General features: G+C 40.3%; 1 protein-coding gene across 2 annotated transcripts in view; it reads right to left on the reverse strand.

Moving 5' to 3' along the window:
- The window catches only part of plcb3 (phospholipase C, beta 3 (phosphatidylinositol-specific)), a 43056-nt gene that overhangs the window by 23810 nt on the left and 967 nt on the right, over positions 1-18279 (reverse strand). For both annotated transcript variants that reach the window (XM_026318145.1, XM_026318136.1), the window contains exon 2: positions 7454-7540. In XM_026318145.1, the coding sequence (XP_026173930.1) occupies positions 7454-7540 (87 nt within the window). The remainder of the gene's footprint in view (positions 1-7453; positions 7541-18279) is intronic.

Consider the following 18279-nt stretch of genomic DNA (forward strand, 5'->3'; position numbering starts at 1 on the left):
TGCTAAGCAAAGTAAATTTCCTGCTGGCTCTAGCTTCACATTGAGTATACAAATGTGACACACATGTTATCAGCCTTCGCTTCTCACCATTTCTATTTCCAGTTCAGTACAACTTTGGCCTTACTTTTGTAAGTTTTGTGATTATTTCTGTTATGATAATGTTCTCACTAAGCAGTAAATTCATAGATCTGGAAAAGACACGGACACTGCAAACAAAACAGGACACTGTGGTTAGGACACACACACACACACAGAAACAAACATATTTTGGGTAGAAGCATCTGCTTAGACAATGGATTCGATACCGTGCAGTGTCTCAGTTCATCATACAGTGAAAAAACAACTTTCTTGGTTGTGTGGGAGTGTGAGAAGGAGAGAAAGTGAAAATAAAGGCTACTCTGCCATGTGCACTAAGAGATAATGTCAACTGAAAATAATATATGTGACTGAGTGAAGAGAAGAAACCAAGACAGGAGAAAGTGAGAGGAAGCTGTCATATTATTATCATCCAACACACTCAACTTCCCCTGCGAAATATTCAGCAGTGTGTGTGCAAGAATGTGTTTGTGTGTGTGTTATGTAAACCCTCTGTTTCAAGTTAATTCACTGTGGATGTTTTGACTTGAGCCAGGGAGATAATCTCTATTAGATCTCTACTTTATACCTGCCAACACTCATTCTACCACACACACACACACACACACACACACACACACACACACAAGCTACAAGAAAAGCTGTAAGAAGCTGCTACTATATTAAAAACACATTTCTGAAATTGGTCTGACTGACACACAGACACACACACACAGTATTATGGTATATGGTTTCACATCATCAAAAGATTGAAACCATTCAGAATGATAATTCAAAACTAGTACTGAAACACTGGGTGGCTGGCACAAAATAATTCAGATTAGCAGATCATTTAGAGCAGCTATCCTCAAGTGGCTCTACAACACGTTTCTGTATCTTTGGATTGGATGGACAAACACAAGAGACAGCTGACACTTGATCCATAATAGGAACTGCTCAGCATTTAAGAAATACATTTCCTGATTCCACTCCCCTATCTCTATATGAAACTACAGTCAGCCGGTTAGCTTAGCATAAAGTTGGAAACAAGAGGCAACAGCTCTCTTGGCTCTGTCTGAAGGTAAGAATCAGCCAAGAGAGTCACTGAAATAGTCCCGCACATAAATCCCAGGAAAAACACAAACTGACACAAAATTTTCCAAACTAACGGAACAAATGAAATATAATGTGTTAATTACTGAGGTTTAGGGTTGCTGTTACAGAGATTTTCTTCTTGATCTTTGGACAGAGTCACACTAACTGCTTCCAGTTGCAAAGCTAACTGTCTCCTGCCTATAGCTTTATATCCAGCAGGCAAATGTAGGGGAAGTACTAGGAGAGAAGTACTGATCTTCTAATCTAACTCTCAGCAAGATGGCAACATGTCACAGTTCAACTAACTTCCATTAGTTCAACATATGTAATAAGAGTGGAGCCACATCCTGGGGTTTGGTAAAATCACAACACAGCTAAACACTCATCAGTCTAGAGTTAATATTTTTGTGGTTTACTGTGTGTGTGTGTGTGTGTGTGTGTGTGTGTGTGTGTGTGTGTGTGTGTGTGTGTGTGTGTGTGTGTGTGTGTGTGTGTGTGTGTGTGTGTGTGTGTGTGTCCTGCCCCTCAATCTGGTCAACATATGTTAAATCAATTCCATGCCATTAGAGGCTAAATTGGAGTTCTGTGGCAGCTCAATTGCATCCCTTGGGGCAAATGTCTAAAAGCCCAGGTGTAATTGACATGTCCTGCTCACCTTAAGGGAAGGATGGAGGGACAGGGGGAAGGACAGGAAGACAGAGCAGAATTCAGGGTAAAGGGGAAATGTGGAGGAGGTCTGGGAGGAGGGACGAGGGGGCAACAAAATTCCCCTGAACCCCCATCTCCCCGTCTGAGCAACTTCCTGCCCACTTTCCCACGCCAATAGAGAGAACGGGGGAGATTAGAAGTGTTGTTGCAAGATATTAAGGAGCAATAACTCTGGAGAGAAGGGACCACAGGAGAAACAGCACTGATGAAGAAGAAGAAGATAGGAGCAGGTAGGTCTGCAAAGAAATAAAATTGAGAAGGAGAAATAAAATTGATAGAGCAGGGTGGAAAACAAAGGGCAAGTAAAGATGGAGTGCAGAAGGAGAGGAAGTCACCCTTCAGTTTATATTAGAGGAGCAGCTTTTGCCTCATCTCTCTGATGGCTACCAGCTGCCCTGAGAGAGAGACACAGGGAGGAGAGAAAGACAAACTGAAGGTGTATTAACAGAGAGGAAAAGGACAACAGCCAAAAGCTGAAGTGTGAAAGCAATAACAAAGTAAAACCGAGCAGTGTGGAGGATTAGTCGCAGTGCCAGGTGCATTTTAAGTCATCCTGCTGTGGCAGGTGAGGCTGCGCTCTGCCAGGATCAACTCGGCAGCACTTCATCAAACGCTCATGTTCGTTTATTGGAAGTGACATTTTAACTGACAAATCATCTGTGCACACAATGACGGTGAGCAGAATTATTGCAGAAATGTTCTTAAACAGGGAAACATGAGGGCCATGAATAACAGCCAGCCTGGTCAGCACGGTTCGACTGTGCAGTGTATCCTCGGCTCTACATGGTGTTATTCTGTAAAAACCATGAATCATCAAACCCTGTCCTGTCTGTTCTCTCTAATAACCCAGATATTTGCTTTCAATGAAAGAGGTTAAGATAGAAACTTGATTGACAAGGATAAATCAGGGCAAACACACTGAGAGCACTATAACCTGCAAAACAGGGAGAGTTAAAAATGCTGGATAGTGAAACAAGAACTGAATTTGAAAAGAGAAGTAAAACTGAAATTAACTTTGATTTGTGGTTAGATAAGGTGTGAAGCTGCTTTAAAAAACAGATTTGAATCATATTTCGTTTAGATTTGAAGTTTAGATAAATGTTATGCTTTTTAAAATTGAGTGAGTAACATCCCATGATGTGCTCTCACATGCAAAAAAGATGTTCAGTGGGGCTCGGGATTAAGATGGTAACAGGCCCTCACTCACATGGCAGCTATCCCAGCTAAAATCGCAAGACTGAATCTCACTGAGATGAAGTTCCAGTAACATTGTGATATAAAAGTTGTCAAAGTGCAACAAGTGGACAGACTTAAAGAAAAATAAATATAAAGCATGAAGGTCACTGAGGGAAGGGAAAGGAAAAGAAGAACAGTGCAGACTGGTGCATGCTGGGGTGTGTCTCCCTCGTTTTACTGCCAAGCCACTGTGTGTATGTGTGTGTCTGTGCCTGTCAGCGACAGTTGGTTGTTATCGCCACCGACTCAGGGATTATGGGAAATTCTGGGCTCTTACACACATACAGACACACGTCAGAGGTCTTGTCAGCCAAACCCCTGAACATTACACAAAGATGGAGAGATGGAGATAAGCAAGAGGAAAAGGCGGTGGGGGGTGGGATTATTATAGAAGGATGGAAGAAAAAAAAAATATTGCTCTCAAGAAAAGGTAGGCAAATCCTGTCCTAAAGAAAAGGTGTTGGGAAAGAGACAGAGACAAATGAAACATTGGGGAAGTACAGAGATATTTAAAGCAATATGTAAAAACAAAGTGAGGCCTGAGAGGAAGGTGACACGAAACAGAGGGAGATAAGTGAGCAGAAAGAAAATAGATGGAGGATGGAATGAAGAGGAGGACCTGGAGAAAAGGTGATCGGACACATATTCAGAGGGGGAGACAGGGAATGAGATAAAACAGATGAGGAGGAGGCAAAGTTATGAAATGTGTGTATAGAATTGTGAGAAGTAGGAGACAGGTAATTCAAATAAAGGGATAAAATGGGGCTGATGGAAGGATGACAGATGGAGAAAAAAGAAGAAGCTGGAAACAGGCTGACACGGGATGTTCAAGATGTTCACTCAGCTGCTGCTTTTAGACTTGTATGGCTATTGAATATAACCTCTACATGGAAACCCACCTGCCGATCTTACAATAAGAAAACTAACAACAAATATTTTATTTGAATCTTTTTTTTTTTTTTACACAATCAACTTGAAGAGTTATTGTAGAAATAACTGATATGACCCTTCAAGCACTGTCTTCCACTGTAACTGGATATTGTTAGCAAGAGGGCAAGTTTTAAAGGCTATTCAGGTGCCGAGTCCGAAACTCACGAGGCCTCAGTCTTTATGCATGTGGGTGTGTGTGTGCTAAGTGAAATACAACATAAGTAATGTGTCCTCCTCTCTATGATGAAATGCGACTTTCTAACCTCTTTTCTTAAGTTAAGCTCAAGTACAAAAGTGCTTGTGATATTTTTGGGTTACAGACTTTTGGATGTCCTTCCACGTCTTTGCTGAGTTTCTAAAAACTGCCCCATTGAATGCAGTGCAGCTCCACTCACACCTTGAACACCACAAAGCATATTCGATACATCTTGATCATGTCCAAACTCTGTCTTATTTCACATCTAAAGTAATAAGAAAAGCAGAGCAGTAAAAAAAAAAAAAAAACTGCACCGGAGATCAAATATTTTGGGTACCTCTATTCAGAGAAATGGGTTCTGTCTAGAATACCCTTGTCATCTTTGAAAAAGTGTATTAACTGTTCTAATTAATAATAGCTGGATATCTGTGTTGCAGTGTCCTCTTTCTTTTCAGCTCTGGTTCAAAATCTCCTGGGGAGCCACAACGCTGAATTAAAGCTTCACTCTGGGATTGCACACTCACTTTGAAATAAGACTTCTGTAAAGCCACAGTTCCTTGTGTGCACTTATGTTCACCTTAGAGCAGTGCAGAAAAGCCTCAGGTTCCAGGAGGAGCAGAGGGCACTTTTATTTTATTTTTTTTTTTGTGTCTACTGACCAGATTTAAACCCATGTCACTGTAGAAACTTATTATACTCAAAGGTTGATCACACAGCTTGACGAAGAAGTGCTCTCTGGGAACTGCAATTCAAAAGTACCACTTTAATAAGAATCATTTTTTAAAAATGGGCAACCTTGAACATATAAATAACATAACTGAGCTACTGTTAGTCACTGCCAGCGTCTGACCCCTTTTTTTTTTTTTTAAATGTCTAAATACCCACATTTCCCTGTATTTGGCCTGGGTGGTCTGGAGGTTTTGAGGCAGATTTCATTTCTTTGTGGTTGTGACCAACAGAGAGCTGCATTCCCGCTACTGAGGTAAGAATAGTGTCCACAATCCAGCTCAGCCACGCCAACAGCAACAAAGATGAAAAGCAGTAAGCAACTAAGGACAAAAAAAAAAAAAAAAAATATTGCAGTACATAAGGAAAATGAGCTGACACTGGCTTTTGTTGTTCCTAGTGAAGTAGTGAATTTCCCTTGACATGGGAACTGTAGTCGTTTAAAGATAAAATCTCTTTCATTCCTTTTACTCACATCACACATAATGTGACGTCGAAACAGTCTTGCATTTCACAGCTAATGAACAGAACAACATCAGAGGACGTCAGTACAGGGCTACAAATTGAATTTGATATTTTGAAATAATGATCCTGTCAGTGGGAATACGGCTGAGCTACAAAGACGACGGATACCTTTACCACAAGGGCGACTGACTATCCTGCTACAGAAGCAGACAGGCTTTGAATGCGTTTAACAAACACTGTTTACAGGCCACTGAGGAATAGTACAGCAGACGTAAAAGAATTGTATAGGGTATTTAATGTGTGGCTGCTTGATGTGACATTAGCAGAGACAAACACCTGTATCTTTGGCTAAACTGTCAAAGCCAAGCTGCATTGTGGGTAATGTAGGTGCCTGTTTTTTTTGTTTTTTTTTTTCAAATAAGAAAAATACATGTAATAATAAAAGAAAACATTGTATCGGCCAAATACGAGTCCATCAGTGTCACAGTGGAGTACTCTGAACAGCCTAAACATGAGTATGTTTTCTGCCTGTAGTGACTTCTTGTTCTAAGATGTCCGTCTCCATAAAACTGCAGTGCGGAAGGGCTTCACCATCACGGTGAAAGGATTTAATGACTGATGAGCTGACTGACTAAACAGTGTCACATTCACACCTTAGGCGACAAATGGCCTAAATCTCAAGACCAACATATGAACACATGCGCACACAGGCACGTGCATGAGCAAGACATCAGAAAAAGATGAGTGTTTAAAGCTGCTGGCTGATCTGGGAATCCATGAACACAAACAGATAGGATGATATGTGATCTGGCCCAGTTATGTACAACCACGCTCCAAAACACAGGGACACAACATGGTCATATTGGCCATCAACAGGTCATTCCATACATGCCTTTTGGATAAACAGACAGCCAGAAATAAAGAGCGATAGTGTGTGTGTGAGAGAGAAAGAAAGACATAGAGGGGAGACTGAGATGGAGGGATGGAAGATGTGGGGGAGTTAATTAAACCGCTCTGTCGTTTGATCTGACAAGGACAACATCACACAGATACAGCGCATTCGGAAAGTCCACCTATGGCAAATTAAATTGATTGGACATGATTTGGAAAAGCAGCAGGGACTAGGAAACTGGTCAGGACTGAGGGATAGCCTAATGTCGCAAAGGACAGAGATATCCCCGATGAAAACCTGTTCCCCAGCGCTCAGGACCTCAGACTGGGCCAACGGTTCGCCTTTCAACATGACAACAACCCTAAGCACACAGCCAAGACTGAACACACTGTTCATACAGTAGATAAACAAGACGGCGGAAGGATAACAGAAAGATAAGTGGTAGGAGTGGAGACAGAGGAAGGACAAAGTAAAGATGTAAGATAAAAATACACAGAGACTGATTTGTATGTGGGATTCACAAACATAATATAATCATCATTTGATACTAAAGGGACACAGCACAGCAATAAATAACATAGAGGACGGGACTGATGTTGAGAAGTACAGATGGATGGAGAGAGTCAAAGAGAATGAGAGCTAAAAGGATGGAGACCACAAAGACATCAGGGAGAAGGAAACAGGGGAGAAGAGCCAGGACACAGACAAACTGATTAAACTCATTTTGACTGAACTAATGGACTGAAGAAAACCACAATAGGAGACAAATACAAAAAGAGAGGAAGAACAAACAACGATTTGAAAACACAGATCAAATAGCTGGATGAAGACAGATAGTAGGTATATGGCAGAGTTCAAGAAAACAAGTAAGTGTAATATAGATATTTTATTTATAGTATACAACAACACTAGTACACATGTAGTCTACATCACTAAAAGTTCCCAATCCTGTTCATTTGAAACAGTCTGTTTATAGCAAGAGTCCAAGAAGAATGAAGCCATTAACACAAAGGTCTATATTTAATAATCAACTGCAATAAATCCTTCATTAGTGAGATTCTTTGTATTTTTTATATTGATCTCCCCCTCTGATCAAAGACCAGCCAGTGTTCTGTGTTTGTGTGTCTTACCTGGCCGGACCCCACATTCCAGTAGAGGAAGAATCCACCTGGGTCAACTTTCAGGGTCACCTGGGTGGGATTTCCACTGCTGGGCTCCTGGTCAACAACAGAAACAGAACTGTTACATAACGAACATGTAATCATGTCCATTTTTCACTCTCTCACACATAAAACCATTGAGCACTTCAAGAATAATCAGTTTGTTACCAACATGGGTCATATTTTGGGGGTTGTGGCCACCCTGTGTGTTATTTTTGAGAACACCATCCTACCCAAAGTAAGTGCTGAGATCTGGGAACACAGCAACTTTGCTAAACAAAGAGGTGAAGGAAAAAAACACGCTTTATGTTCTCTGTCAGATCTGAGGGTCTCTAAAAAAGATGGTGTCATTTTGTTCCCAAGTCCCCAAACTTCTAATGTAATAATCCCAGTCTTGTTACTTTTCTTTACACAAGTCTAATGGCAATATATGAAGACTGCACAGTGTGAAATAAGCTGTTTACGATGCCTTGCCATTATGGGACTGTAGTCAGATAGAAAGACAGACAGGGATGATGTTGGCTGGTGAGCATGTGCCATGCAACAGCTGTTTTGATGCTGGAAACCACACAGTTGGCCCAGTATTAAGATCTCATTCGCGTGCAATGTAATTTTGGCACAAGAACCTGTAGCAACATGTCATTAGCATCATGGTCATAACCCATGATGCTAGGTTCCAAACAAACATAACCCCTAAACATCCTGGGAAACAGCGATGATGACACAGACTGTTTGTTTTTACAGTGACACATGACTCATGCACATGTCATGAGCATGAGTGTCAGCATCATCATCACCATCAGATGGGAAAAAGAGAGAAAGATCTGCCTGGCAACCCAAAGAAAACTTTCCCACCAAAATACCATCAGAGGGAATCGGATTAGAAGAACACAGCACATAAACAAGTGAGCGCAGCTGACAAACAGAAGGAACTTTTAATATAATATAACATATGGCATTAACAATGCTGATAAACAAATGGTCACAGTTCCATGTTTAACACATACTGTAATGTGGAAACAGGAACTGACAAGTTTAATGTCAAACAATCATCCAAGACTGAAATTGTGCATAACAAACATAGTAAAAACTAAATGAGGCAAATCAATTTTACAAAGATCTCTGTGACTGATAAGGACCAAATACAAAGAAATTTATAAGACACCATAAATGACAATTTAACGCTAATACTCATAATAATGACGCCATAAATTCTTTAGCTGTCATAAAATATCTATTTAATATATATTGCTACTGTGTATAATATCTATACACAGTAGCATGGACATGAAAAGAGACTGTCTATGACCCTCATAGAAAAGTACATTTGGGAAGGAAATGGTTCTTATGAATAAGCTAATAAAAAATAAAAAAAAAATAAGTTTAAAATAAGTAAAAAAGTTTTCTACTAGGTTTTCGACTTAGTTTAATAAGAATTAACATTTCAAATGTAAAAGTAATCTAGGCCAAAAGTATCATATTTTAAAAAATGATATTTTTAATTCACTAGCTGCCTCATTCGTTTAATCCATACAAAAAGAAAACCAGGCCAAGAAATGCCTGTGACTTGTCATTTTTCCCCACTTCATTTTACGTACAGCTTAAATGCACAAGATGTGTTAATTAGTAAGCTTTAGAGGTGCTGGGAGCAGGAACTTTGACCTTTGGACAGAGCCGTTCTAGCAGTTTCGCCACTTTCCAGGCTTAATGCTATGGATATAAGCTTCTCATGCCAGGTTTCTCATCTTGAAGAAACAAGTAGTCAAATAGTAAACTATTGCTTAAAAAAAGAATTGTCTCCCTGGGAAATACACATAATTATGGTATTTTATACTAAACATACCTTAAGTTTAGGCTCCAAAGTTGGCTAACAGAGAAAAGGTTAGCAGAAGAGGGAGATGTTGGGATTGGAATGAGGACAGAAAAGGGTTAGAGGAAAGGGTGGAGGTTGAAAAAGAAAAAAAAAAACAAAAACAAAAAATGAAGAATAAAGAAGACAGCAAAAATTAAAGCAAACCACATCATGAAATCTTACTAAGCAACAGTAAACATAGTCTTTTCAAAGTAGGCATCCTTAGCTTAGTCAACTCTGGAGCAACAACAAACAATTTCAATTCACTTCAGTTTATTTGTTTCAGTCACAATGAGGTTACCAGGATCTGTTTTCACATAAAACCCAGTCATAAAACGGCAGCTTAACTTCAAAGGTGTAGCTGACTGTGCTATAAATGACTCAGCTTTTAACCTGCATGGACAACAATGGAAATACTGAAAGTTGGACAACTCCAGTTTCGTGCTGTGATTACCGTCCTGCTGCTGTAACCTGATGTCAGTCGCTCTTTCAGCTGATGATTTGGTGCTGCAAACGTCAGCACTGAACAGTTCTTTAACCAGCAGTGAAACCTGAGCTTGCAAATCCACAACCATAATGGTTTATGCTCATTTATCTTTCGCCTGCTATTAAAAACAGTCCAGGTGTTTTTACTACTTCTTAAAAATATATTAACGTACTGTATTATATGTACCTTCCATGCTTCTTAACAAAGACAACTGTGCTTTGTATTCAATACATACTGAACAAAATATTTGCAAATCAAAATGTCTGGTTTGGGTAATGCAGGCAAATGAGTCTACTGTTTTAATTTCCGAGTATTCTTTGTTTAGGTGGTCAACATCAGCAAAAGATACGGGGACAACATTATGCATGCCCTCTGGTGAATTTCATTTCACTGTAGAAAGTGCTCCAGTTTTTCGTAGCACACGCTGAAAGCTATACCTTGCAGCAAATATTTCTCATTTATTGACAAGAGTATATAATTTGGTAGTAGCTGTACATATTGCCCAGACATGCACTCATACAAGGTAAACAAACTACAGCGTCACAGTTATATACAGTAAGTGCAGGAAAAAAAAAAAAAAAAACAACAACAACAGAACAATCAGAGAAACAATCAGAGAAGACAGAAATATTACTTTCACAAATAAACCCTTAAATGTGATATGTTATCAATGATGATATTAGAGAAGTACTGGTTAGCACGCACACACACAAACACACGCACGTACGCTGTGCTGAGTACATTTATATAACCCTGAGTGTTTGACTAACCTTTACATGGATAAGGCCAATAAAGAGTCTTAAGTCTTAACTCCCTTGCATACCTGTTCTGTTTACTTGGATGACAGTTAATAGTGCATCAAAGCTGGCCATAGACGGGGAATTCCAATCTGACCAGGCACACACACACACACGCACACGCACGCACACGCACACGCACACACGCACACACGCACACACGCACACACGCACACACGCACACACGCACACACGCACACACGCACACACGCACACACGCACACACACACACACACACACACACACACACAGTGGTCAGGTATATTTGCATGCTATGGCTGCTGAGTTTTACATACCTGCCAGCTGCTTTCTAGTGCTGCCTTTGACTGTGACAGAGTTGTCTGTTATCCATGTCTTTATCCATGTCTTTCTCATTACTCAGCAAATATAATAATTGGGTTAACTAAAACTGAAATTTATTGTTTATCGTTTTATCTTGTCACTGAAACTGCTCTGCAAAAGGATGTTTCATAACGCAAAAGGTCACCCTGAAAATAAGTGTAAATATCACAACCCGAACCAGGAAAATCATTAGCGCGCGCACGCACGCACCTAACTACCATAAACATGCGAGTGGGTGGTAGATCTATAATTGGATTTCAACACACTCCCTAATTACCGACCATATGTAGACACCATCTGAAGTTTTGACGGCCTTCCTTCCTCCCTTTTCATTCTTTCATGTCAATCGTTCAATACACTGGCTCTGCAGCACTCTGATTCCTTTCTTGCTTCTTAATTGATTGAAGGCCACATCTATTTCTTCAGACCCCCTCCAGATTCCCTGACCCTTTGACAACCTTCATTACTGTAATGCCACACATACATGCACACACACACACACCCACCCACAGTGGATGGACCGCCCTTGGAAGCTGAGGTCTTGCATGAACAAACACCACCTAATGAACCTCTTGTGAAAAATCAATCTGTAAGAACACACGCATGTAGAAAGACAAACATATAGCCATTCGGTCCTCACCACAAATAAATGTGTGTGTTGTGTAATGTCAGTAAGGAGAAAGCCATTAGTAGGTAAGTCATAAAAGTGGCTGCACCGAGTGCACCTTTGGTCAGGCATACTCTGTGTGTTCAGTGACGGCTTACAGCAGTGGGAAACCAGGCCAGTGTGCACTTAGGGTGAGTGTGTTTGAGCTGCTGCTTTGGCAACATGGTAAAAGTTGATGACAGTTGGTAACCTTTGGACTCCAGGGAAGAAAGAGGGAGCAGTGGGGCCAAGCAGGTCAGTAAAGATGATATTAAGTGTGGTTAAAGATAGCAGTTGATAGATGCATTCATTCACATAGCATTTCTTGCTTTAGATGTATATATTGAGCATTTGAAGCCACTCTAGGAGCCTTATTAATATCTTGGTTGGTGTGATTTTCTAATATTAAACTGAGTACATTTCTATTCTTATCCAGCTCTCAGATGCTGCACCATTTAACTTCTCCATGAGTAATTTAACTTTCATCTGATTGGACCTTATTTACAGGTAACACATGTACATGTTCTACCTACTGAACAATACTCCTGTGTATACAGGTTTCCTTAAGTCAAATAAAGCAGCAAGATCTTTTTTTCTGATTTTTTTTCCCTTTTCTTCTCCAAATTCCCCAGCTCACCTCACTGTTGACCCAGTTGTCTCCACTAGATCTCCCAATTTGACTCCTGTGACATTCTATACTGACTCATACATATATAACAATAGCACTTCGCCTGCAGAAGACTGATCAGTGCAAATGAATGCCTGAATATGTTGTCAGCAAACCAGTTTGCATGATGTTCCATTTGATCATCTGATACTTTGCAGCTATTTCAAAAGACTGTACTCCGCTGTGAGCTGAAACAATGGAGCAAGATGTAATGAATCATACAAGTGAGGATTATCAGGCAGTTTCCTCTCAAAGGTGTTCGTCGTGTTGCACTGCATGGAGATAAAACGGGAGAGAAGTAATTTTGTGATGAAAGAAAAAGAGCTAGAGCGAGGAGTTCAAACACTGCCTATTGTCTAACCTTAGTCGGTATATGAACGGGCTGTGAACTGTCATGTTCGAAGTTATTAAGTTAATTATTGGATGTAATCTCCTCAGTTCAATACTGGAAAGCTAGGAGGTTAGCAGGTAGCAGGTTTCAAATGGATAATCTAACAACCATGTGCCTGAAGCAGAGAGGCACCTCAAAGTGGTTCTTCTTAGTCTGATTAAACTGTCCCACTTTTTGAGCTTAAATAATATTTGCAAAGATTTTGGATCACCTAAAAAAAAAAAAAAAAAAGAGCAGTGAATGAAGTTTAAACTCAAACTGATGTTCTTGAAAAACAACTAATCACAAATGCCGTCAAGCTGAAAAGCTTTTAAAATAGATAATTGCTAACTAGATATTTTAAGGGCAGTTTGGACATGCCTTAAACTCAGCAGTGTTACTGCACCATGAGGTCCCACGTAAAACACCGAAACACAACAAGGCGAGGAGTAGTAGAGATGGTGCCGTCCAGATGTCAGCCCCACACTTCACATGTGGCTGTGGTTGACCTTCCACCTCTCTCCTCTCCTGACTATCTCCCTCCCACTATCCATCCATCTCGTTTCTCACCACTCCGTCAGCATGTCAGCAGTGTTTCTCGGCACAGTGTCAGACCTAGTGTCAGCCTGCGTCTCATCCTCCTGGTCCTCAGCATCACCTAAACATCACCCAAACCTGCATCTATTGAATGCCAAGCTGGGGTATCCACTCAGGAAGTTCTTGCATGCACAAACAATTAGAACCAAAGAAGAGCACATATTTTTTTTGTTTGTAATGTCACAATGACAAAGCACATAAGGAATCTGTTTCTGGGGACAGAATCACTTTATTTTGATTTATATCTGAGGCTACGATTCAGGTGTGAAAAGCTTTCCAAGCTTTTATGAACTATCCTTGCATTGACTTTCAACTATTATATATGCAAAGCAGTGCATGTTGTAACAGCAGTGAATGCTGATACAAGCGAAGTGCAGAATTAATTTGAAATAACAATAACACAAAGAAAAATAATTATTACTTTCTTAGTTATCCTATTTAAGGACAGCAATGATCATCCATTGCTCTTTTTAAATCAGTGCAAAAAAATCAAATGCATAATATAGCGTGTATATACTAAGAAGCATGTAAAGCAAAGCAGGGACAAACAAAAGAACCTGTTCTGCAAGTTCCAACATGCAAGAGAAAAAAGCATACAGGATGCATGAAAGTTTGTAAGAGCTGATATGAAAAAAAAACTATTCTAAGAAACGTATCTGCATTAGGATAAAATCTAGGTATGTTGGGAATTGATTTCTAGAAGTTTGTTCGGACTCAATGAACAAGTTGTATATGTTAGAGGTACTGGTAGGTGTATTTTGTTATCTTTATCTAGACTAAAGCTAACTGTTTTCCTGTGTTTCCAGTGCTTATACTATTAGAGTAATGGCTTTCTGTCTGTAGCTTCATATTCGCCAAAGAAATATGAGAGCAGCATCGATCTTCTCATCTAAATCTTGGCAAGAACGCAAATGGAGAATAAAGTTTTCCTCTAAAACCCAATGAAACGCATAACCTCTTAACTTAGTTTATCAAATGGTGGATGGCTAAAATCATTCTCCTGCTTAACAAGAGTAAGACCCATTGTCTTTGGTTACTGTCTTCAAATGCAAGAAATCTGAGTGCCTTAAAATGACTTGTTTAGCTAATGTACTGTACATGAACGCAAATAATCCAATTTCCCCAAATGTCTATTTCTTTTACAGCTTGAATTAACATTGCTTGATGAACCAAATAGTAATTTAGGTTTAAAGATTTAAATTTCTTCAGGATATTTGTGAATGAGAACAAGAATCTGTTGTCAGTTTGGTTTGACAGCACAGTACTAATAAACACTCATGACAAGAGCAGCAATAAAGTCTCCTCAGCCGTTGCCAAGTTTTGTCTCAGAGGTTGTCTAAGTGAACTGCATTGTGGTCTGTAACCCTGACAAAATAATCCCAAAGAAAATGCAGGAAACACCCCTGAAACGTGACATTTTATGGTCCATCATGCTTCACTCAATTTAGAGAGATTTGAAGTGGAGCCAAAACCACAAATCTCAGAAGGATGCCACATTCCCAAAACTATCCAATTAATTGGACAACTTGTGATCCCCTGTGACTTTGTTTATAAGTCCTGGTTTGCCTGTAATTGTGCAACGTGGATATAAACAAATCAAGACCTAAAATGTGGGGGAGAAAAAAAAAAAAAAAGCACTTTTCCCATATGGTAAACACACAGAGCTCTTGCACACAGATTAAGTCACCTCTTGTTTCCTAAACCTGCATACAGTGCCTGGTGTCAAAGAACACACATGCATAGGCACATATTATACAGGAACGTAGCACAGTGTGTTTGAATATTTTGTGCAAATATCATCCAGCTGTATAAAACCTGCAAAGAGGCAAATGTTAATGTGAAGGTGTTAAGATAATTATTGATTTGACTTTTGTGTACTTTAAAGATTCATATCAAGGCAATCCACAGCACACTGACACAGAGCCAAGCTGCACTCAATCTGCCTTGTGTGTGTTTGTTTAATTGGTTGTCTAAAAGGAATTTGAACTAAATTCTAGTTGGAATTTGTGTAAATTGAATTGTAGCAGGGCTGCAGAGGACGGAGCAGCAGCAGCGAGAGAGGCAAGTCAGGGAGGGAGAGAAAAGGAAAATGGTCTGCCTTCGGAGGCCTGACAACAAGCTTGAACAGGAAGTCATTCAACATGAGACGCACACCCAGAACAAAACAACCACACATGCACACATGCATACGAGTGCATGTGTGTACACAAGCCAGTAAGCAGAAGGAACAGGGTCCATTTCCAAGGCATTCCTCCTCCTCTTCCGCCATGCATGAGGGATGGTAGGGAAGGAGACAGAGACTGGGAATATTAATAAATGAGAAATTTGGTGGGAGCACAAAGAGGAGGTGGTGGGGGTTAAAATTAGGGGTTTCATGTAAACAAAGTGCTCTGCCCTGAGGCCTTTCCTGATGGTTGTAAGTCCTAATTCTATCCTCACTTTGCTTAGTCCATAAAGGAATTTACATTTCATCTTAAATCAAACTGTCTTGTTGCACTTATTAATCTACACTCAATAACTCATAATGACAAAATGAAAACATTTTATGATTTTGTTTTCTTTTGCAAAGTGTATTTGAAAAAATCTAAACCTGAAATTCCTCATTTACTAAAGTATTCAGGCCCATTGCTGCGGCACTTAAACTGTGCTCAGGTGCAGCTTGTTCATTTTCCTTGAGATAAGTCAGAAACCTGCCTGGGTTCTCCCTGTGGCTCACTGAATTGGTTGGATTTTTTTTTTTTTTTTTTAATAGAGGCACACACCTGTGTATATAAAGTCCCACAATTCACAATACATGTCAGGACAAGGAACTCTCTATAGACAGCCGTGATAAAATTGCAGTGAGACACAGATCAGAGGAAAGGCATAAAATAATTTCTAAAGTTTTTCAGTGCTCCCAGGAGCACAGTGGCCTCAATAATTTTGAAATGGAAGTAAGCTTGAAACCACAGATTCCTTAAGTGCACTGTTTGGCCAAACTGAGTAATCGGGCAAGAGGGACTGGGATCAGGGAAGTGAACCCAACAGTCCTCCGCAGAGGACAACCACTTCAGCAGCTCTCCATCAATCAGGCCTTTATGGTAGAGAGGCTAGATGGGAAACAGTGAGCATAAGGGATAAGACAGCTGTTTGGAGCTTGCCAAAAGGCATTTAAAAGACAAAGCACCAGGAAAAAGATTCTCTGGTCTGATAGGACGATGAAGTATGGTAGTGCTATGGGGCGTGGGGCGTGGCTTCTCAGCAGTAGGGACAGGAGACTGAGGGAAGGATGAATGCAGCCACATACAAAGAGATCCTTGAGGAAACCTTCCTCCAAGGTGCATCGATGCTCAGGGTGAGTTCGCCTTTCAGCACAACAATGACCTGAAGCAAACAACCAAGACCACGCTGAAGATTATTCAGGAAAAAGATTCTGTCCATGAGTGACCCAACCAAAGCCTGATTTAAATCCCATAGAACCTCTGTGGAGAGACCTGAAGATGACAGTTGAGCCAAATCCCATCCAATCTAGAGCTTTAGACAAAATCTGCCAGGAAGAATAGTATAAACTGCCCAAATCCTGGTGAGCAAAGCTTGAGCAGACCCACGAAGCCTGGAAGCTGCTGTAATTCCTGTCAAAGCGGCTTCTACAAAACACAGCATTAAGTAAAAAGCTCTGAACAGTTTTACAAATGAGAGATCTCAGTGATTTTGAATAAATTTTAACAAACATTTTCCACTGTTAATCCACTTAAAGATTAAGTATTTCACAACAACCTAGTTGTACATGAAAAATAAGCTAGTTGAGTTCAGATGACACCAACGTCCCTAAGAACGTAAACAATACATTATCAATTATTTAAAATCCTGATTAGTGAGACAGCTCTTAGGTTTCAATGAAGAATATAAGCACCAGCCGGTCAGAGAATAATCTGTACCATCTCAAACATGGTATTAAAATCTTTTATAACAACTTATTTATTTTGCTATTATCTCGCTCACACACCTCCTCCCCCCAAAACTATGTCGTCTCTCCCCAAGTATTCTCGACAATTTATTGGTTGATTCTGTGGGGAAACGGTAAACATGGGGGAAGAGGGGATGAAAGATAGACAAAGAAAGCATGCACATGTTTTTGAGCGTTCACACACTTAATCACCAGTGAAACCATTTCCTGGGAATTCCCTTTGAGAGACACTGAGTTAGTGTGTGCGCAAGAGGAGAAAAAAAAATATATCACAAAATTAAAAAGGACATGGTATTCTCTGTTTGCGTGACAAGACCCTTATTCGGAGGTCACACACACCACATCATCACTAGAGTGTGTGTGAGCCTCTGTTGGTGATCGTGTGCAGTTTGCATAAGTGTGTGTGCATGTCAACACAGCATCTGGCCTCATGTCTGCAATCAGAGGCCTTACTGGAGCTACGTACCTCTCTCCCTGCAAGATTTTTCTGATCCACGCACTGAAAAACACGCACTCACGCATCTTGCCTGCAATTGTTATGTAAATATAACACAAGGGCCTGTGCTGAGTCTGTCAGTCAGCCACCGAGTTAATCATTGACGGCCTTTACAGACACATGCAGGCACACACACCTACTTTCTCTATGGAGAGGACAGCAGAACAGCCCTGCACCCTGTGTCAGAAACGCCCAAAACACACACACACACACACACACACACACACACACAAAATAGAGCGGCAAAATAAATAAATAAATAAATACAGCATTATTGATTTATTGTACTGATGAGATTCAGGGGGGCTTAGAGACAAACACCAAAACAGACACGGTGACTGAGACAAACAGAAAAGGTGACACACACTCGGTGCACACCTGCAGCTCCGCGTGCACTTCCAGCTCTTGATTTCCACAGGTGTTTTTCTCCTCTAATCCGCTGGGAGAGAGAAGAAGTGTAGGAGGGAGTCTGAGCTGAACCCGAGCCCGAGGAAAACCGGCTCGACAACAATTCAACACACACACACACACACACAAGCACTGCAGCCAACTATAGCCTTTTCTTTTTACTACAGTATCTGATTAACACACACTCA

This window comes from Mastacembelus armatus, chromosome 18, assembly GCF_900324485.2.
Source record: "Mastacembelus armatus chromosome 18, fMasArm1.2, whole genome shotgun sequence".
NCBI lineage: Eukaryota > Metazoa > Chordata > Actinopteri > Synbranchiformes > Mastacembelidae > Mastacembelus > Mastacembelus armatus.